A 21,205-nucleotide genomic window follows, 5' to 3' on the forward strand; every position below is an offset into this window, starting at 1 on the left:
TGAAGGGGCAGGTGTTGCATCTTTTGCGTGGGCATGGGGTGGTGCCATAGGAGGGGGTTGAGGAGTAGGGGGTGATGGAGGAATGGACCAGGGTGTCCCGGAGGGAGCGATCCCTACGGAATGCCGATAAGGGGGGTGAAGGGAAAATGTGTTTGGTGGTGGCATCATGCTGGAGTTGGCGGAAATGGCGGAGGATGATCCTTTGAATGCGGAGGCTGGTGGGGTGATAAGTGAGGACAAGGGGGACCCTATCATGTTTCTGGGAGGGAGGAGAAGGCGTGAGGGCGGATGCGCGGGAGATGGGCCGGACACGGTTGAAGGCCCTGTCAACGACCGTGGGTGGAAAACCTCGGTTAAGGAAGAAGGAAGACATGTCAGAGGAACTGTTTTTGAATGTAGCATCATCGGAACAGATGCGACGGAGGCAAAGGAACTGAGAGAATGGGATGGAGTCCTTACAGGAAGCGGGGTGTGAGGAGCTGTAGTCGAGATAGCTGTGGGAGTCGGTGGGTTTGTAATGGATATTGGTGGACAGTCTATCACCAGAGATTGAGACAGAAAGGTCAAGGAAGGGAAGGGAAATGTCAGAGATGGACCATGTGAAAATGATGGAGGGGTGGAGATTGGAAGCAAAATTAATAAACTTTTCCAAGTCCCGACGAGAGCATGAAGCGGCACCGAAGTAATCATCGATGTACCGGAGAAAGAGTTGTGGAAGGGGGCCGGAGTAGGACTGCAACAAGGAATGTTCCACATACCCCATAAAGAGACAGGCATAGCTGGGGCCCATGCGGGTACCCATAGCCACACCTTTTATTTGGAGGAAGTGAGAGGAGTTGAAGGAGAAATTGTTCAGCGTGAGAACAAGTTCAGCCAGACGGAGGAGAGTAGTGGTGGATGGGGATTTTTCGGGCCTCTGTTCGAGGAAGAAGCTAAGGGCCCTCAGACCATCCTGGTGAGGGATGGAGGTGTAGAGGGATTGGACGTCCATGGTGAAGAGGAAGCGGTTGGGGCCAGGGAACTGGAAATTGTTGATGTGACGTAAGGTGTCAGAGGAATCACGGATGTAGGTGGGAATGGACAGGACAAGGGGAGAGAGAAGGGAGTCAAGATAACGAGAAATGAGTTCTGTGGGGCAGGAGCAAGCTGAGACGATCGGTCTACCGGGGCAGTTCTGTTTGTGGATTTTGGGTAGGAGATAGAAGCGGGCCGTCCGAGGTTGGGCGATTATCAGGCGTCAACTCGCAGACACTTCCTCCTACCTGTCCCTGGACCATGACCCCACCACTGAACATCAAGCCATTGTTTCCAGGACTGTCACTGACCTCATCTCCTCTGGGGATCTCCCTCCCACAGCTTCCAACCTGATAGTCGCCCAACCTCGGATGGCCCGCTTCTATCTCCTACCCAAAATCCACAAACAGAACTGCCCCGGTAGACCGATCGTCTCTGCTTGCTCCTGCCCCACAGAACTCATTTCTCGTTATCTTGACTCCCTTCTCTCTCCCCTTGTCCAGTCCATTCCCACCTACATCCGTGATTCCTCTGACACCTTACGTCACATCAACAATTTCCAGTTCCCTGGCCCCAACCGCTTCCTCTTCACCATGGACGTCCAATCCCTCTACACCTCCATCCCTCACCAGGATGGTCTGAGGGCCCATAGCTTCTTCCTCGAACAGAGGCCCGAACAATCCCCATCCACCACTACTCTCCTCCGTCTGGCTGAACTTGTTCTCACGCTGAACAATTTCTCCTTCAACTCCTCTCACTTCCTCCAAATAAAAGGTGTGGCAATGGGTACCAGCATGGGCCCCAGCTATGCCTGTCTCTTTATGGGGTATGTGGAACATTCCTTGTTGCAGTCCTACTCCGGCCCCCTTCCACAACTCTTTCTCCGGTACATCGATGATTACTTCGGTGCCGCTTCATGCTCTCGTCGGGACTTGGAAAAATTTATTAATTTTGCTTCCAATCTCCACCCCTCCATCATTTTCACGTGGTCCATCTCTGACATTTCCCTTCCCTTCCTTGACCTCTCTGTCTCAATCTCTGGTGATAGACTGTCCACCAATATCCATTACAAACCCACCGACTCCCACAGCTATCTCGACTACAGCTCCTCACACCCCGCTTCCTGTAAGGACTCCATCCCATTCTCTCAGTTCCTTCGTCTCCGTCGTATCTGTTCCGATGATGCTACATTCAAAAACAGTTCCTCTGACATGTCCTCCTTCTTCCTTAACCGAGGTTTTCCACCCACGGTCGTTGACAGGGCCCTCAACTGTATCCAGCCCATCTCCCGCGCATCCGCCCTCACGCCTTCTCCTCCCTCCCAGAAACATGATAGGGTCCCCCTTGTCCTCACTTATCACCCCACCAGCCTCCACATTCAAAGGATCATCCTCCGCCATTTCCGCCAACTCCAGCATGATGCCACCACCAAACACATTTTCCCTTCACCCCCCTTATCGGCATTCCGTAGGGATCGCTCCCTCCGGGACACCCTGGTCCACTCCTCCATCACCCCCTACTCCTCAACCCCCTCCTATGGCACCACCCCATGCCCACGCAAAAGATGCAACACCTGTCCCTTCACTTCCTCTCTCCTCACCGTCCAAGGACCCAAACACTCCTTTCAAGTGAAGCAGCATTTCACTTGCATTTCCCCCAACTTAGTCTATTGCATTCGTTGCTCCCAATGTGGTCTCCTCTACATTGGAGAGACCAAACATAAACTGGGCGACCGTTTTGCAGAACACCTGCGGTCTGTCCGCAAGAATGACCCAAACCTCCCTGTCGCTTGCCATTTTAACACTCCACCCTGCTCTCTTGCCCACATGTCTGTCCTTGGCTTGCTGCATTGTTCCAGTGAAGCCCAACGTAAACTGGAGGAACAACACCTCATCTTCCGACTAGGGACTTTACAGCCTTCCGGACTGAATATTGAATTCAACAACTTTAGGTCGTGAGCTCCCTCCCCCATCCCCACCCCCCTTTCTGTTTCCCCCTTCCTTTTTTTTCCAATAAATTATAAAGATTTTCCTTTTCCCACCTATTTCCATTATATAAAAAAAAAACCCACTAGAGCTACACCTTGAGTGCCCTACCATCCATTCTTAATTAGCGCATTCGTTTAGATAATATCACCAACTTTAACTTTAACACCTATGTGTTCTATTGTACTATTGTCGTTGACATCTTTTGATGATCTGCTTCTATCACTGCTTGTTTGTCCCTACAACCACATCCCCCCCCCACCACCTCTCTCTCTCTATCTTTCCGCACCCCCCACACACACCTTAAACCAGCTTATTTTTCAACTCTTTCTTGGACTCGAACTCAAGTTCTGTCGAAGGGTCATGAGGACTCGAAACGTCAACTCTTTTCTTCTCCGCCGATGCTGCCAGACCTGCTGAGTTTTTCCAGGTAATTCTGTTTTTGCTTTGGATTTCCAGCATCCGCAGTTTTTTTGTTTTTAACAGTTTTCTAATTCTGTCCGAAATGAAATTCTTATTGAATGCAAATGTTGGGGCTCATGAATTTTTAATAGATATGAATGTTCAAACTTTCTGTTCTGGCTTGTACCTCAATGCACTTTGTTTAGGGATTTTCCCTTGCGAACCTCTTTGATCTATCCCAGGTCTATTGGAAAACGAGCAAATGTGCAGCACCAGCCTGGCTTGACATCCTGTTCATTTTTCCCCATTCCTTACCCTGGAAAAGTGCCTGAGCTCATTACCTCAGTCCCCTCAAACTGCTATTGAATAACTTTAAAATGTAGTTCAATGATCCAATTAAACTGCCAAACCAGCACCATTATAGCATGATTTGTTTGCATAGGCATTTTCCATTATAAATGCTCACAGAAGGCATCAACAATGGAAATATAAAGGTAAGTACAAAATGTATGACTATAAAATAGGGACTGAATTTTGTCTGGTCCGAATACTTTCTGGCCTCTTACACCCACTGCACCCAAAGACTACACTTGGTCTTAACCCCAGTATACCATGCTATGGGTGATTGGTTAATAACATAATTACAGTCTTAGGCCTATGCAAATTTACTATTACATTTTTCCATTATGAATTCTTGTGTCCTCATTTATAATGGAAACTGCTCAGTTCTCAGGCTGTGTTTAAGGTGTCAAGTCTTGCCTCGGTGGTACTCTCACCCACTCCATGTGTTTCAGCACTGAGGGAGAGCTGCACTGTCAGAAGTGCTGCCTTCCAAATGCAACATGAAACCAAAGCCTCATCTTCACTCTCAGGTGGCTGTAAAAGGTCCCATGGCACTGTTTTGAAGTGGAGTGGGAGCGTTCCCCCTGCTGTCCTGGCCAATATTTACCCCTCCACCAACATCGCTCAAGTGTCACAGATTATCTGGCCATTATTACATTACTGATTGGAGGAGCTTGCTGTGTGAAATTTGGTTGATGCTTTGTTCTTTATTACAACAGTGACGATACTTCAAAAGTAATTCATTGGCTTAAAGTGCTTTGGAATGTTCTGTGATTGTAAAAGGCATTGTATAAATCCAAGTTCTTTCTGTCTAATTGCACTGCTCCCACCTCTCTGATCTGCGGTAGGAGGGCACGATTAGACGTTACAAATTTACGTTAGGAGTTTCTATCAGAGGTGATTAATGTAGTTATTTATAATGCAAATATGAATATAAGGACAGAATGTACATGTTTAAAGTTGCATCAGGTTTGCACACCCTGGACCAGTTACCCCTGCTGTCTAACCGTACTCCGCCTGAAGATTGTGCTTGGCCGTGTGCTTTTGAATTTGTGCAAAATGGGCGACAGTGTAAAATGGGCGATAGTGTAAAATGGGCGATAGTGAATCACCAGATGCTCTACATCTCCCCTGATTATTATTTGCATTCCAGTCAACAGAAATAAAAATCAGGAGAGAAGTAAATTAAGCTGCCGATTTGTTATCACCCATTTTACTCTACCTCACAAAGTCAAAATTACCATTCTGCCTTGTGCAATTTGTGAAAGTTGATGAGTATGCATATGTTAGTCAACTATATACTATGTGAGCTTGTGTATGTTATATATCAAAATATAGATGCCTTTCATAAGTATTTAAGCGCAGGAGAAAAACCTCTGTTATCCGGCATGCCCCGGAAGTGGGAGGTGCCGATTAATCAAATATTCTGGTTAACTGAGATGTAAGGTGAGTTCTGTGTTATCATTGAATCAGAAAGCTCCGGGGTGATCACGGGAGTGTTGAGGTCTTGCGAGAGGTGCAGAAATGTCTGAATTGAGTGAGCGACACTGAGGGGAGATAGGTGCAGCAGAGCAATGGGATGCTGAGACTGGAGTGAGGATCAGCTGTCGATAACAACTATTAGTGTGTTTGACATCTCCAATCAAAAAACAGACCCCATCCCAGAATTCCAGGTGGTAGAATGCCAGATAACAGAAAATTTCACTGTATTTCCACTGCCCTCGTTTACATCAATCCAATGATGGATGCAATGCTTCCAAATAATACTTCCAAGAAGGAAAGCATTTTGCCTGACTCGCAAAAGTAATTGAGCTTAAAATTCCAAAATATAAAGCTAACATTGTTTAGCTCTGACAGCTGTATTCCAGGTAACATTCTTCAGTCCTAACAGGGTCAATGCCATAATAATCATAGGCCAGTTCATCATCTGTGCTTTGGTTTATTCTAACAATACATTCTTTATTGTAATCCAAATTTGTTCAGCTTTTTTTCAGAAAAATGAATTGAATCACATTATATGAAAATAATTTTGTATTTTATCACAGCGCCTCAGCAACACAATTATTTCCCCTTAGCTCCTAGTTTAGGAATGAAAGCAGGCTGTGATCTGGCAAATGGAACATTATTTGGTATAACTTAAGATAGGGATCGACAAATCTGCATCAGATAGCTTATTTCCAAAGACTGAGGTAGCTGATGACAAGCACATAAATTCCCCTTCAGTCCTACTCACTTACTCTAAGTAAAGGTGATGCAATGGGCACTGCATGGGTCCTAGTTATTCCTGCCTTTTTGTGGAATATGAAGAATATTGTTTGTTTCAATTGTACTCAGGTCCCCTCCCTCACCTCTTTCTGGCAAATTGACAACTGCATTGGTGCCATTTCATGCTTTCGCCCTGATCTGGAAAATATCATTGTCTTTGCTTTTAATCTCAACACTTATCTTAGTTCACATGATCTATCTCCACACATTTCAACTATTCCTTGACTTCTTCTTCTAAGCTGGGGGATAGGCTATCAATTTATATTCATCAGAAGTCCACTGATTCCCTCAGCTACTTTGACGACACTTCCTCGCGCCCTGTTTCCCGTAAGGACCATATTCCTTTCTCCCAGTTTTTCCATCCCTGTTGCATTTATTTGGAAGATGCAACCTTGCTTATGAGCGCTTCCGTTTTGGATTCCTTTCTCCTCAATTAAAGATCCCCCCTTAATCTTGTTGATGGTGCCCTCGACTGTACCCATTCTATTTCATATGCATCCACTCTCACCCCTTCCCCTCCCTCTCTCCTCTTGACCCCACTGTATATAATGGATCATCTTTCGCCATTTCCGTCACTACCAGCGTGATGCTAAAACCAAGCACCTTCCAATTCCCTCTCCTTTCAGCATTCCGAAGGGACTGTCTGCTCCATGATATCCTGGTCCTCAGTCACCCCCTCATTTTCCTATGGTACCTTTCCATGCAAGTGCAAGAGATACAACACTTGCCCTTTTACCTCCTCACCATCTAAGACTCCAAACAGTTGTTCCAGTTGAAACAGTGATTTACTAGTACTTCTTTCTATTTAGTATACCATGTTCATTGCTCACGGTGTGGCCTTCTCTGCATTGGGGAGACCAAACGCAGACTGGGTGTCCGTTTTGCAGAACACCTTCACTCAGTCCACAAGATTGACTCTGAGCTTTCAGTTGCCACTCATTTTAATTCTTCAGAGATAAAAACAAAAAACTGCGGATGCTGGAAATACAAAACAAAAACAGAATTAGCTGGAAAAACTCAGCAGGTCTGGCAGCATCGGCGGAGAAGAAAAGAGTTGCCGTTTTGAGTCCGCATGACCCTTCAACAGAACTGAGTAAAATTAGGAGAGGGGTGAAATATAAGCTGGTTTAAGGTGGGGTGGGGGGGGCGGGGGGTAGAGAAGTGGGGGGGGGTGGGGGTGTGGGGTAGTTGTCGGGACAAGCAAACAGTGATAGGAGCAGATAATCAAAAGATGTCACAGACAAAAGAACAAAGAGGTGGTGAAGGTGGTGATATTATCTGAGAATGTGCTAATTAAGAATGGATGGCAGGACACACAGGAACAGCTCTAGTGGGGGCTTGGCCTAAATAGCCTAGTGGTTACGGTACTGGGTTTGTAACCCCAAGATCAAGAGTTCAGATTTCACAATGGCTAACTATGAAACAATGTAACTTCATCTGAAACAGATGGAAACGTGTTTGTACTCAAAAGAGTTACAGCTCTAGTGGGGGTGGGGTGAAATAAGACTTCCAATAATTTATATAGATTTTTCTTATCCCACCTATTTCCGTTATTTTTAAATCTATACCTTTTATGCCCTGTTAGTCTTATTTCACCCCACCCCCCACTAGAGCTGGACCTTGAATGCCCTGCCATCCATTCTTAATTAGCACATTCTCTTAGATAACATCACCACCTTCAACACCTCTTTGTTCTTTTGTCTGTGACATCTTTTGATTATCTGCTCCTATCACTGCTTGCTTGTCCCTACAACCACCCCCCCCCCCACACTTCTCTCCCCCCAGCTCCCCCCCCACCTTAAACCAGCTTATATTTCACCCCTCTCCTAATTTTACTCAGTTCTGTCGAAGGGTCATGAGGACTCGAAACATCAACTTTATTCTTCTCCGCCGATGCTGCCAGACCTGCTGAATTTTTCCATTTGAATTCTCCACCTTGTTTCCTCTGGCCTTTGTCCTTGACCTGCTGTAATGTTCCAATGAAGCTCAGTGTAAGCTCAAGGTACAGCACCTCAGCTTTTACTTAGGAACTTTACAGCCTTCTGAGCTCAAAATTGAGTTCAACAATTTTAGATTGTAACCTCTGCCCCCATTTTCACAGAATCACAGAGTGCAGAAGAGGCCCATCGAGTCTGCACCATTTCATTTTTCTTTGGACTGACTGACATTCTTTCCCCTCTCATTTCTCTCTCATTTTCCTTAATTTGCTTTCAGAGTGCAGCTTTCAGGACCCTGCATTCACACTTTCTCTAGACACATCTTTCGTTTTTTGTTCCATTTCCACTCCCCTTGGCCTTGCACCATGAAACTTTGATATTTAATTTCTCCTGTCCTCCGCTCTATCACAGATCTTCCCTTTTGTTCTTCTTACCAATCAACCCGCTTTTGTTTGCTCAAAATCATTTACATTTCTATCTTTTCCCAATTCTGATGCATAGATCACACACTTGAAATGTTAACTCTTGTTTCTTACTCTACAGATGCTGCCAGCATTTTCTGTTTTTATTCCATTATTTGGTATTGGTTCTTGGGATAATACTGAAATCATTAAAGCAGCATTGAAAGTAAGCAACTACATTCTAAGATTGAAAGGTAAAACATGCATTCATCAACATTTTGCTCTTGTAATTTTCCTGAAAAATATAGGTTACTATTTTCATTTATAGTTTGTTAGATATGGGTTCACTGGAGTGAATTCTGGAATGAGGGGATTATCCTGGATACCATTGGGTGTACCTACACCACATGGGCAACAGCGGTTCAAGAAAACAGCTCATCACCACCTTCTCAAGGGCAACTAGGGATGGGCAATAAATACTGGTCTAGCCATCGAAACCCACAACCTGTGAGTAAATAAAAAGACAGGTTTTATTTTTATTTTTTCACAGGACAAGGCTCGGCCATTTATTCTTATTACCCATCCCTAATTGCCCCTGAGAAGGTGGTGGTAAGCCACCATCTTGAACTGCTGCAATCCATGTGGTGTAGGTACACGCACAGTGCTGTTAGGAAGGGAGTTCCAAGATTTTGACCCAGCGACAGTGAAGGAACAGAGACATAGTTCCAAATTTGTGACTTGGTGGGGAGCTTGCTAGTGTTGGTGTTCCCATGCAGCTGCTGTCCTTGTCCTTCTAGGTGATAGAAGTTTGGAAGGTGCTGTCGAAGGAGCCTTGGAGAGTTGCATCGGACATGAGGCTCTTACTTCCAAGAGTTTAGAAGAATAAGAGGTGATCTCAATAAAACACACAAACTTCTTAATGAGTTTGACAGGTTAAATTCTGGGAGGATACACCCCTGAATGCAGAGTCTAGAGCTAAGCACCATAGTCTCCGAATAAGTGGTTGCCATTTGGGATTGAGATAAGGAGAAACTTCTTTACAATTTTCTATCCTGGTGAGCTATGGATGCTCAGTCAATGAGTATAATTAAGACAGAGATCAGTAGATTTTTGGATACTCAGGGATAATGGGGATTGTGAAGGAAGATGCACTGAGGTAGAAGATCTCAGTGAATAGCAAAACAGGTTTGAAGGGCAGCATAGCTTTTTCCCACACCTCTTTCTTATATTCTCATGACCTCATCACAATGTGTTCAAATGATTTGTGTAATAGCCTGACACTATTTTACAGTGAGAAAGCCTGAGAGAAACAGCGTGGTCATTTACAGTGAGAGAGTGAGAGAGAAACAGCAAGGCCACTTACAGGGAGAGAGTGTGAGAGAAGCTGCATGGTCATTTACAGGGAGCGAGTGAGAGAAGACCACGGTCTTTAACACCGTGAGAAGAGTGTAGGACCATTCAAGAGCACGAGAGGGAAAAGAGTGCAGAGAGCACCTGATTGGTGAGTAGGATTGTTGAGTGTTTCTAGTCTTTAAAGTAAAAGTAAGGTCTTAGTTTGTGTTTAGATCTCTAATCTTTTTTTTCTAAATGATAGCTTGTTAAGTATAAGGAGTCTACAGGGGGATATAGACAGGTTAAGTGACTGGGCAAAAACTTGGCAGATGGAATATAATGTGAGAAAATGTGAGGGTATGCACTTTGGCAGGAAGAATAGAGGAGCTGAATATTATTTAAATGGAGAAAGACTGAAGAAAGCTGCAGCACAGAGGGATTTGGGGGTCCTTGTGCATGAATCCCAAAAAGCTAACATACCAGTTCAACAGGTAATAGGGAAGGCAAATGGAATGTTGGCCTTTATTTCAAAAGGAATGGAGTATAAAAATAAGGAAGTCTTGCTAAAATTATACAAAGCACTAGTTACACCACACCTAGAATACTGTGAACAGGTTTGGTCCCCTTATCTAAGGAAAGATATACTGGCATTGGACGCAATGATCCCGAGTATGGAGGGATTTTTTAATGAGGAGAGGTTGAGTAGGTTGGGCCTGTATTCATTGGAGTTTAGAAGAATGAGAGGCGATCTTATTGAAACATCTAAGATTCTTAGGGAGCTTGACAGGGTAGAGGCTGAGAGGTTGTTTCCCCTCGTGAGAGAGTCCAGGAACAGAGGGCATAACCTCAGAGTAAGGGGGCGCCCATTTAAAACAGAGATGAGGAGGAATTTCTTCTCTTAGAGGGTCGTCAGTCTGTGGAATTCTTTACCGCAGAGAGCTGTAGAGGCTGGGTCGATAAGTAAATTCAAGGCTGAGATAGACAGATTTTTAATCAGTAAGGGAATCAAGGGTTATGGGGACAAGGCAGGAAAGTGGAGTTGAGGATTATCAGATCAGCCATGATCTCATTGAATGGCGGAGCAGAATTGATGGGCCGAATAGCCTACTTCTGCTCCTATGTCTTATGGTCTTAATTAAATGTTAGGACATGATTTGAAGAACATGCAACTGGCACATAGGCACAACTATGGAATATCATTTGCAATTTAAGAAAACTATCAATCAGCTTTATTTAATCTGAAGCCTTTGTGCTTTCTATAGAAATGATTAAGAAAGAAGGAACAACAGACAACACATTAAAATCAGAAAATAGTAAACAACATTATAATGATTTACTTATATAATTGCCAAATGCACTTTTCAAAAATACGTGCTTAATGTGATTTCTAAAATCAGAAGAAAATGAATGATGCCAAGAGTTAAAAAAACAAGACCAGTAAAAACAAATCTGGTGCCTTGGTATATAAATAATATCAAACCTATACCTAAATTTTTAACAAAGTAACTGATAAACAAGTGCCACACAAAACCCACAGCAGAAATATTGTTAACTTTTATATAAATGATACAAATAATTACTTGTATTCATGTAAGGAAAAATAAAATGTAGAAATAGTATTTCTTGATACCTTAATTAATTAATACCTTAATTAATTTTTAACTGGTGTTCTTGTTTATGGAAGACAGTAGCTCCTTTCTATCTGTTAACCATAATTCGTTTTAACAGCTCCAGATTTTACACATTGAAATTCTTGATTCAAATATACAAAAACTAGTTCATTTTGCCAATTAAAAATACCCTCTGGAATTACCTGAAGCATATAGTAATTGGGAGCAGAATACTACAGATGACATTAGCTTGAATATGCTTGGCGAATTATGTACATTTTTACAGTGCTTGCCAGATAAAATCTTCCATCGTAATAAAGTGCTGTTACTGTTGTGCAGTAGATGCTACTTGTTCCATGTCTGAAGTTGACTGGAGGGAGTTCAAAGTGGAAAAATTATACTGATGCCTTCAAATAGAGGAACAGTATTTCAGCATTGAATTGCATCAAGTCAATAAACTGTCTGGATGAAGAAAGCAATTCTAGTTACAGAGTTTTCCATCATAGAAACCATTGCAAGACGAGGCTGTGCTTAGCTGAAGACTTGTTTGATCACACAGATAAACAGTAATACAAAAGCACCACCAGAGTGGTGCTTTCTCTCGGATCCATTATTGGTTGATTTGTCTTGTTTGCCATCTTCCATTGACTCATCCAGTCCTATTGCAGATGCAGCACACTGGACTAAAGGAGCCTGATAAGATGTAGCCCTCTTCTCTGGCCTGTCTGGACTGGATCCATCACTAGGCCTTTGTCCGTTGAACAGAAGGTATCGACCTTTAGAGTCCTGTTCCATCTTAAAGAGCTCATACTCGGTGTGAGGGAGACGTATCCCCAGAGCCACACAGCCATTGGTGTGAGTGACATCCTGCTCCACTCCTACATGCCATGACCCCTCAGCTCCACATGCATTGCCATTGAAGACATTTAAGAGTGATGCAGTAGCAGTATCCATTGGCGTTACCTTCATGTGGTTCACTAAAACAAAATTTGAAAAGATCATGCCAAACGATCAATATTAAATTGTACCATCTATATTCACTTCTGCTCAAACTGCACTGGGCTGCAACTGTTCTAAGGGAAGACATTTCATATAGCTTTATTAATGTTGGGAATGTTTGCAGGTTTTGATGTGTTTTTTGTTTTCTTAGTTCAGTTTTGTGCTTATCAACTGTATTGTAACAGTCGGAAATGGAAAACTTCTGATTTTTGGCATCCAGTATCAGCCTGAAAAAGCCGCAGGCCATATATATGATTTAGATGCAGATTAAAGATCTCTCTACTCTACTCCAACAATCGAAATTAAGTTGTTCAGTGCAGCAAGAGTACTCTTAAAATGGGAGTTAATTTTTTTCTGTCATTATATTAACATATGCTCAGGAATGTATGTTTTTACTCTGCACATGTACAGTTTTACAGCTAACATACAACTGATGGGGCAAGAAAGAATACCTTGTTCAGCCATTTGTCAAGCAGCTAACAGCACACTAAAAAACCAAAATCTTGAAAACTTGGTTAATATGTGCACACCTTCAGTGATTTTTGTTCTGATTAGCTCAGGTAACTCTGGAAAGAGTCACTCGGACACATCACAACCTATGAACATATCTAATGATTTTGCTTCCAGTATTTGAATGCCTGCATTGTATGATAAAGTAACATTCAGTCATTCCAGTGCTATAGTAGGTTGAATGCCAGCAAGTGTAGTACATTTTTGGCAACTCTGTGTATGCTGATCATGTGCACTTAATCATTCATAACGCAATATTAGCATTGTTGTGGGATTGTGCCATATTCAATTTTGCACTCTTGGACACAGGAACAGTGATATGATGGCTTTACTGTTGATGTGAACATGCTAGGTGCATACACTGGTGTTTGTGACAGGTGCACTTTTCCCATTATAGCAGCCTTTGGTTTTCTGCAGTCTCCTTGCTTGAAGTGAAAGAATAACTCACACGGGGTAATTTATGAGCCTGCACAGCTGCCAGGGAGCCTCACTTGCCAGCAGCTAGGGTTACCAACTCTCCAGGACTGTCCTGGAGTCCCCAGAAATTGAGGATTACCCTTCACGGCATTGCATCAAGCAGCCCAGGGGGATAAAATAATCACAAGAGTTATTGAAAAAGAAAAGGCTTAACATGTTCTTTGGCTACTTTGTATATTGGTTATAAAAATATTGAAACTGAGAAAGAAATGTTGTTTTGACTGACATTCAAGAATCACCCAAAAGGCTTCCACATATGCATGGGGAGTCAACGTACTTTGAGGATGGACATGTGGGTGACCAGTGGCAGGAGCACTGGGGCAGGGCAGTTGAAGACAGAATGCCATATGAATATGGTAGCCCTTCCAGCAGCACATATCATGTGCACACTGCAAGGATTTTCTTAATCTGTTTAACCTCTTCATGACTACATTGCCAAAGAGCTGAGCAGTTCATGGCTACATCAAATAGTGCGAGTATAGGTACTAGGAGTGGATTGCCTCAGAGACTCAGATGATGACATTGCTCCTAGTGGGTCAAGTAATGATTCTTATGACCTCTATGATGGCTCACAGCCAAAAATATTAATTGATCAATTTGATATTACCTTTAAATACAAACTCTGTTCCTCCCATTACTTTAGTTGAGGGGATTCCTCGGCTGTAACGGCCCTTGGCGTAGATGGTGAAAGTTGGGTGCTTGCACACGGGGTCCGAGAAATGGTAGTAATGTCCTTCCCAAGTGTTGTTGTTGTCATGGAATATGAAGTGCCGAGTGAGAAAGAGCACCTCCGGTCGCACCTCACACCGCTGGCTCGCCCATTGGCCGTGCAGTCCTACAGTCAAGTCTGCCTTTGGAGGTAGAATGGGAGGATGATGCTCGTCTGATCGGTAGATTATCCGACAGGCCATGCAGGAATGATCGTGACTCTGAAACGGCAGAAGTAGAAATTCTAAGTGATAAATTATGGAACTAGATAGTGTTACGATTTAACTTTGGTCAATGCATATTTCGACTACTGTTCTGTGAACTTAAGCAGACTTATAAAAATCTACAGAGCAAAATATGCTTCAAATGTAACACTCAGCTTGATGATCTCTAAATAAAGTTCATACATCTGTAATGTTAACCAAGGAGGGATACAATAAAATGCTCGGCACATCTAATTCTTGTTTTCTGTTATTCTGTATTACTCTCAAATTTACACTGCAGCACCCAGCCTGATAAATTTTCCTTAATTCTTGCAAAATAGTCTGGCTATATTTATTTGACTACATATGATGATTAGTTATGAAGCTGTCGGACCACAATTTTTATTGAATGTGCAGTTGAGGTAGATATGAAATATTTGCCCCACAACTCACCTTGGAGAATCTATATCAATTCTCTTACACAAATTGACCCAAAAAGATTGACCTAATTCATACCACTGGGCATAAAAATCAGGGCTGACACTCCAGCTCAGTACTGAAGGAGTGCTGCACTGTCGGAGTGTAAGAATTTTGGATGCCTAAATAGGCAGTCGACTAGTCATAAGTAATGTTAAGATGGTTTATTGAGCTAATGAAGAAACAACAGTTTAGATATGATACGTTAACTAATTAGACAGGAAAAGTATATGATCTGTGACAGTGTTGGTTTACTGGTTCCAGAAGGCAGACAAGTAGATGGCATAGAATGTGTTGATCTCACCATCCTCCTCCTCCTCCTCACCCACCTGAAGAAGGTGGCTACCGATGAATACTGTAACCTCCCAACACCTCAGCAGTTTACAATCCCTCAGCAGGACCTCTCCAGCACCTCCTCTCGACCTCAGCCTCAGCAGCTCAGCCAACCTGTACCCTCTTTTTGGGGGGCTGGTAGCTTACCCAGTGTCAATCATCTAACTATTCTGACCAATGGGTACAGGACAAGTACTTAAAACATCAGGGTGGTTACCACTCATCTTGTGCGTCACCCCACTCGAGGTCAACTTTTGAGTTTACATCTTGCTGAGGGTCATATCCTGGTCCTTTCTAAATACTTGGAAGATAAAGGGGTGCTCAGAACGCCATTGTATCGGCTTAGGAATGTCAACATCCTCTTTCCAGCGAGAGAATCAATGCTGTTTAGCTAATCTCATAAAATGCACGAAATACCTATTTATTAAAGACCCTAATTTTTTTTACAGGTTGCCATATTTTGGCCTGAGGCATTAAACCAAGGCCTCATCTGCCTGGTCTGGTAAATGTTAAAGATCCCATGGCACTATTGTGAAGAACAGCAGAGAATTATTCCCAGTGTCCTGGCCAATGTTTATCCCTCAATCAACATCATAAAAACGGATTATCTGGTTATCACATTGCTGTTTGTGGGAGTTTGCTGTGTGCAAATTGGCTGTTGCATTTCCTGCATTACCACAATAGCAATACGAATGAGAAGTTTTATAAGGTGGTCATGTTTTAAACTGTTTCTTTTAATTGAAGGTAAAATGGAGAATGTGACCTCCTCCTAGTTCTGCCTGGCTATAAGTCGATGTGACCTGGTTGCCATGGGACTGGAGGCCTAGGTCAAGTCCGATTGAAACCCAAGTGCCCGATTTAACACCTGGACACAAGGGAGAGGCAGCTGTTCACTACTGCAAACTTACTGGAAGCAAATGGGCGCATTAGTGAGAGGCAGCGTGGTTTTGTGAAGAGAAGGTCGTGTCTCACTAACTTGATGGGGTTTTTCGAGGAAGTGACAAAGATGATTGATGATGGAAGGGCAGTGGATATTATATACATGGAATTCAGTAAGGTCTTTGACAAGGTCTCTCATGGCAGACTGGTACAGAAGGTAAAGTCACATGGGATCAGAGGTGAGCTGGCAAGATGGATACAGAATTGGCTTGGTCATAGAAGACAAAGGTAGCAGTGGAAGTGTGCTTTTCTGAATGGAGAGCTGTGACTAGTGGAGTTCCGCAGGGATCAGTGCTGGGACCTTTGCTGTTTTAGTATAGTTTGGAGGAAAATGTAACTGGGCTAATTAGTAAGTTTGCAGATGACACTAAGGTTGGAGGAGTTGCAGATAGTGAAGAGGATTGTCAAAGGATACAACGGGATATAGACCGGTTGGAGACTTGGGCGGAGAAATGGCAGATGGAGTTTAATCCGGACAAATGTGAGGTAATGCATTTTGGAAGGCCTAATACAGGCAGGAATTATACAGTAAATGGCAGAACCCTTAAGTGCATTGACGGGCAGAGGGATCTGGGTGTACAGGTCCACAGGTCACTGAAAGTGGTAACGCAGGTGGATAAGGTAGTCAGGAAGGCATATGGCATGCTTACCTTCATTGGCAGGAGTATTGAGTATAAAAGCTGGGAAGTCATGCTGCAGCTGTATAGAACCTTGGTTAGGCCACACTTGAAATATTGTGTGCAATTCTGGTCGCCACATTACCAGAAGGATACGGAGGCATTGGAGAGGGTGCAGAGGAGGTTTACCAGGATGCTGCCTGGTCTGGAGGTTATTAGCTATGAGGAGAGGTTGGAGAAACTCGGATTGTTCTCACTAGAGCGACGGAGATTGAGGGGCGACTTGATAGAAGTTTACAAAATGATGAGTGGCATGGACAGAGTAGATGGTCAGAAGCTTTTTCCTATGGTGGAAGAGTCAATTACTAGGGGACATAGATTTAAGGTGAGAGGAGAAAACTATAAAGGAAATTGCAGGGCAAGTTTTTTTACACAGAGGGTAGTGAGTGTCGAAATTCGCTGCCAGAGGTGGTGGTGGAAGCAGGTACGATAGCGGTGTTTAAGAGGCAGCTTGACAAATACATGAATAGGATGGGAATAGAGGGATACGGACCCTGGAAGTGCAAAATATTTTAGTTGATGGGCAATATGATCGTCGCAGGCTTGGAGGGCCGAAGGGCCTGTTCTTGTGCTGTTCTTTTCTTTGTTCTTTGTACTGACTCAGAAACACTGTACGCACAGAGAGAATGTCCCAGATAGAGAGACAGGAACAGCAACCATTGGAAAAAGCAGGGAAAGCGATGTTCTCTGTTAGCCATCAGGTGGAATATGTGCGAGAGCATATTCTCTGGTCAAAGAGATGGAACCTGTGGAAATTTAAGCACACTGAAAGAATAGCCCTGGGATAGCTGGGAGAAGGAATCATCAGACTGGGTCTTGCTGCTGGAAGTCAGTTCAGGGATTCACAGAAGACAGAGGGAAATGACTTCTGATGAGCTCTGGATGATATAATGCGGTGTAATGGGGAAAGTGAGTCCGTTGGAAGCTGGGGGAGTAACTTGGATTTTTTCCTGTAAAGGCTACACCACACCTTCCACAGAATTGTAATGTATAAATGTGGTGTGGGATTTTCAGTTCTGTTACTAAGTTAAGGCGGGATATCTTTTCTGTAGTTTAAAGTATTAGCTGCATCCTAAATAATGTTTAATTATTGTTGCTTTTAGTTATTTTCTTACAGTAAGAGTCTTAAAATATAAAATCTTGTCATAGGGATTTTCAGTCAGTCACTGGGAATTCAAATCTCTTTTTAAACGTTTATTGGTCTCTATGGGGATTGTAACAGTACCTATGCTTCAAAAGTACTTCAAAAGTAAAGCGCTTTGAGATGTCTAGTGGTTGTGAAAGGTGCTAAATAAAAATAAAAACTTGCATTTATAAGCACAGGCAGGACTTAAAAAAAAAGAGCAAAAAAAAACAATCCAGTTTACTCTTAATTCAAAACAGATTTTTTTACCCTAAAATTTGAATTACCCAGATAATCTGAATTAAGCAATTATAGTAAACCAGTACAAGTAGCCCTTATAAACACAATTCAGCTTCAAATTGTTCAGTAATTCAAATTAAGCTTTTGAATTAACAGAAGTAGATGGTGTACCAAAACTAGCTGTTGCTGAATCATCCACCAACAACCACCCACCCTGCTCCCTTCCTTGGAGATAGGCTGTGGGAAAAAGCAAGAATATCAGACTTTAAAGAGTCCTTTCTCTTATCTTTACTTCAGAGTAAAGACCTTTTCTTCTGCACTTATGTTTATACGAAGCACTTTATCACAGAGCCTGTCTCAAAACTAGATCTGGGAGCGAGTTAGTATTCCATGTACGTAAGCCACTTTGCTAAAGACCAGGCTCATTAATGGCAGGATTTTCAAGCTTGTGCGCCAGAGAATGTCACTAGATTCACATGAGAATTTATGATGCCAGCTGGTTCATTCTCTCCCTTTCCTTTGATTAACTCTGGGTTTCCCATCAGTTTGCCTTCTCTCCAACTCTATTTTCTTCTACCCACGATCTGTGGTGCTAATCCAACCCGGCTCACTAAACATTCAGCAACTTCATTCATCTTCTACATAGTGCATTCCTCACAACATTCAGCAAATTTTGATCTTACTTACCCTTGAATGGGGTCAGCAAAAAATTTGAATTATTCAGTAATTTGAGTTAAGTAATTACAAAAAAAACAGTAGCCCTAAGATCTAATTTCTTTCTATACTAGACTTTAAGGTTATATTGTATGATGTTAAAAACATATGTTCATCTGAAATCCCTTCCTATAACAACAAAGGTGCTAATATGTTTAAAATAGGAGTTAATTCTTCCACTGAGAAAGCAGAGAGGAATTTTGGATGAATGTATTAGGTTTGATTGCTAGTACTTTGTGGGATAATTTCAGAGCCATGGGATGAGAATCTAGCCCATTTAAAACACATCCACTTGAACATTGCTAAAGTGTAACTTACAGCTGTCACCCCTTACCTTATCCTCTTCACCTACCGGTGTTCTTGATCTTATTATCTCACCAGACCCCAAGTGGAGCATCCACATCTCCACAAAACTGCCTCCAAAAGAGCCAAAGTTTCCTTTTCCAAGTCAAAGATTTCTTTTTCCCTAAAATCTTAATCCCCTATAGAACCCAACTGGCCAATTTGCAGCTCTGAATCTCCAGTCGTGTGGACTCGAAACATTAGCTCTGTTTCTCTCTCCACAGATGCTGACAGACTTGTTGAGTTTTTCCAGCATTTTCTGTTTTTATGGCCAATATACATGAAAACTTGGAGGTTCTTAGAATATTGCTTTGACACTCTTTGACAGGAAACAAACAATGCTTGCCAACTGACAGGTTTTCACCTCTAGTCCCCAGCCATCTCCCTGTGAGCAGGTTGCAGCCTCTATTTTTCTGCCCTTCTCTCCTGAAGTTCAAGTGCATGATCCTAGGGCGTGGAGTGTTGGGTGACTCTGCGTGGAGGTGATGGCGTAGTGGTATCATCACTAGACTGGTAATCCAGGAGACCTAGGGTAATGCTCTGGGTTCGAATCCCACAATGGCAGATGGTGAAATTTCAATTCAATAAACATCTGGAATTTAAAAAGCCTGATGGTGACCATGAAACCATTGCTGAATGTTATAAAGACCCATCGAGTTCACAAATGCCCTTTAGGGAAGGAAATCTGCTGTCCTCACCCAGTCTGGCCTACATGTGACTCCAGGCCTACCAAAATGCCCTCTGAACAAGGGTAATAAATGCTGGCCTAGCCAGTGATGCCCATATCCCATGAATGAATTTTTAAAAATATTCAAACATGAAGATTATCAGCGTACCCCCCCTGTGCATGCACACACTTCAGTACTCGCGTTCCTCCCGTCGCCAATGATTATCAGCCAATGCTATCTCTAACTGACATTGATAAAACTCACTTCTCAGCAATGGCAGGAAGCAAATGGGATTGCTTTTCACTGCCACTGTTTTACGAGTAAATAGACAGTCGATTCATTTTCAGAGCATAGTTCCACAGGCATCACCCTCATTGTGTGCGTGCCATGGGACTCACATCTAATCCTGTCCTCATGCGGTGTCCATATTTTCCATGGTGATTAGGAATGGGTCAGACAGTTAATTTCTAAAGCAAGATTCATGACTTCTGAAGTGCGCTGAAGATAATGGGAAAGCAAACCGCCTGTGTATTTTTTCATTCACGAACTTGCCAAGCAGATGATACATGTAACAAGCAAGTTCAAGAATCCTCTCTGATGTGAGAGGAACGAGCTAGCTAAATGAAGCCGTCATTGTGCGTTGAGAGGACCTGAGGTTTTAATTCATTGCTTGGGTCATAGACCCCATTGATTCATAGAATGAAAAACTGCAGGCAAAAGTGTGAAGCCCCATGCTTTCCCGTCACCAAAGAGCATCTACGTCACATTTATTTCTTTTGCTGCAGATGAAAATACTGGGTTGCTATGGGGATGGTCTTTGTTTAAATCTTAGACACTGCCAGCAGTCATTCTGTAGATGTGGTACATCTGCTTGCAGTGTAGGAAATACCTCCTTTCCGAAAACCATTTAGTATTTCATTTCGAATGTCTGACCAGTGCCTGGGAACTATGAGATATTAGGTGCCAGGTCCCAGTTGTTACTATTTTAGCATCAAGCCTCCACTCTCTGGGAATTCTGTGAAAGTGGCCGGTAACACTAGGGACAGAATTTTTGCCTCGTTGGGCAGACACATGCCCGACCCGAACAGGAGTAAAATAGTGCGCGATGACGTCCTCACTCCCGCTGACAATTAAGAGGCCTATGAAGGCCCTTAATCAATCAATTAAATCAAATTTTTCACTGCCCGCCAAACAGCCCTTACATTTTTTGTGAAACCTCATCCATGGGCTGGTTGAGGTTTCCACCAGTGATTAAAAACAAATAAAAAATTTTTAAAACGCATTTTGAACATGTCCCTGCTCATGTGACAGAGTTACATGACGGGGGACATGTTTTCCTTATTTTTCAACTCTTTATTTGTAATGTTAAAAATCTTCAAACTCCCTTCAGGGAGCTTTCACTGAGCGCACCCCGGCGTATAAGTACACTTCAGCTCCCACCCCGGCAGCGCTGAGGCTCTGAGTGCGCCTTTCATGCTGGCTGGACATTAACTGGCCAGTGCGAAAT

At 43.0% G+C, this 21,205-nt stretch overlaps 1 protein-coding gene across 1 annotated transcript in view; it reads right to left on the minus strand.

The window, feature by feature from the left end:
* Nucleotides 1–10,890: 10,890 nt before the first annotated feature.
* The window catches only part of LOC121278705 (protein APCDD1-like), a 35,585-nt gene continuing 25,270 nt past the window's right edge, over nucleotides 10,891–21,205 (minus strand). The window contains exons 4-5 of the mRNA XM_041189064.1: nucleotides 13,882–14,203; nucleotides 10,891–12,265 (exon numbers count right to left, since the gene is read on the minus strand). Coding sequence (XP_041044998.1) covers nucleotides 11,820–12,265; nucleotides 13,882–14,203 — 768 coding nt within the window. The 3' untranslated portion in view covers nucleotides 10,891–11,819. The remainder of the gene's footprint in view (nucleotides 12,266–13,881; nucleotides 14,204–21,205) is intronic.

Source organism: Carcharodon carcharias, chromosome 6 (genome assembly GCF_017639515.1).
Source record: "Carcharodon carcharias isolate sCarCar2 chromosome 6, sCarCar2.pri, whole genome shotgun sequence".
Classification (NCBI taxonomy): domain Eukaryota; kingdom Metazoa; phylum Chordata; class Chondrichthyes; order Lamniformes; family Lamnidae; genus Carcharodon; species Carcharodon carcharias.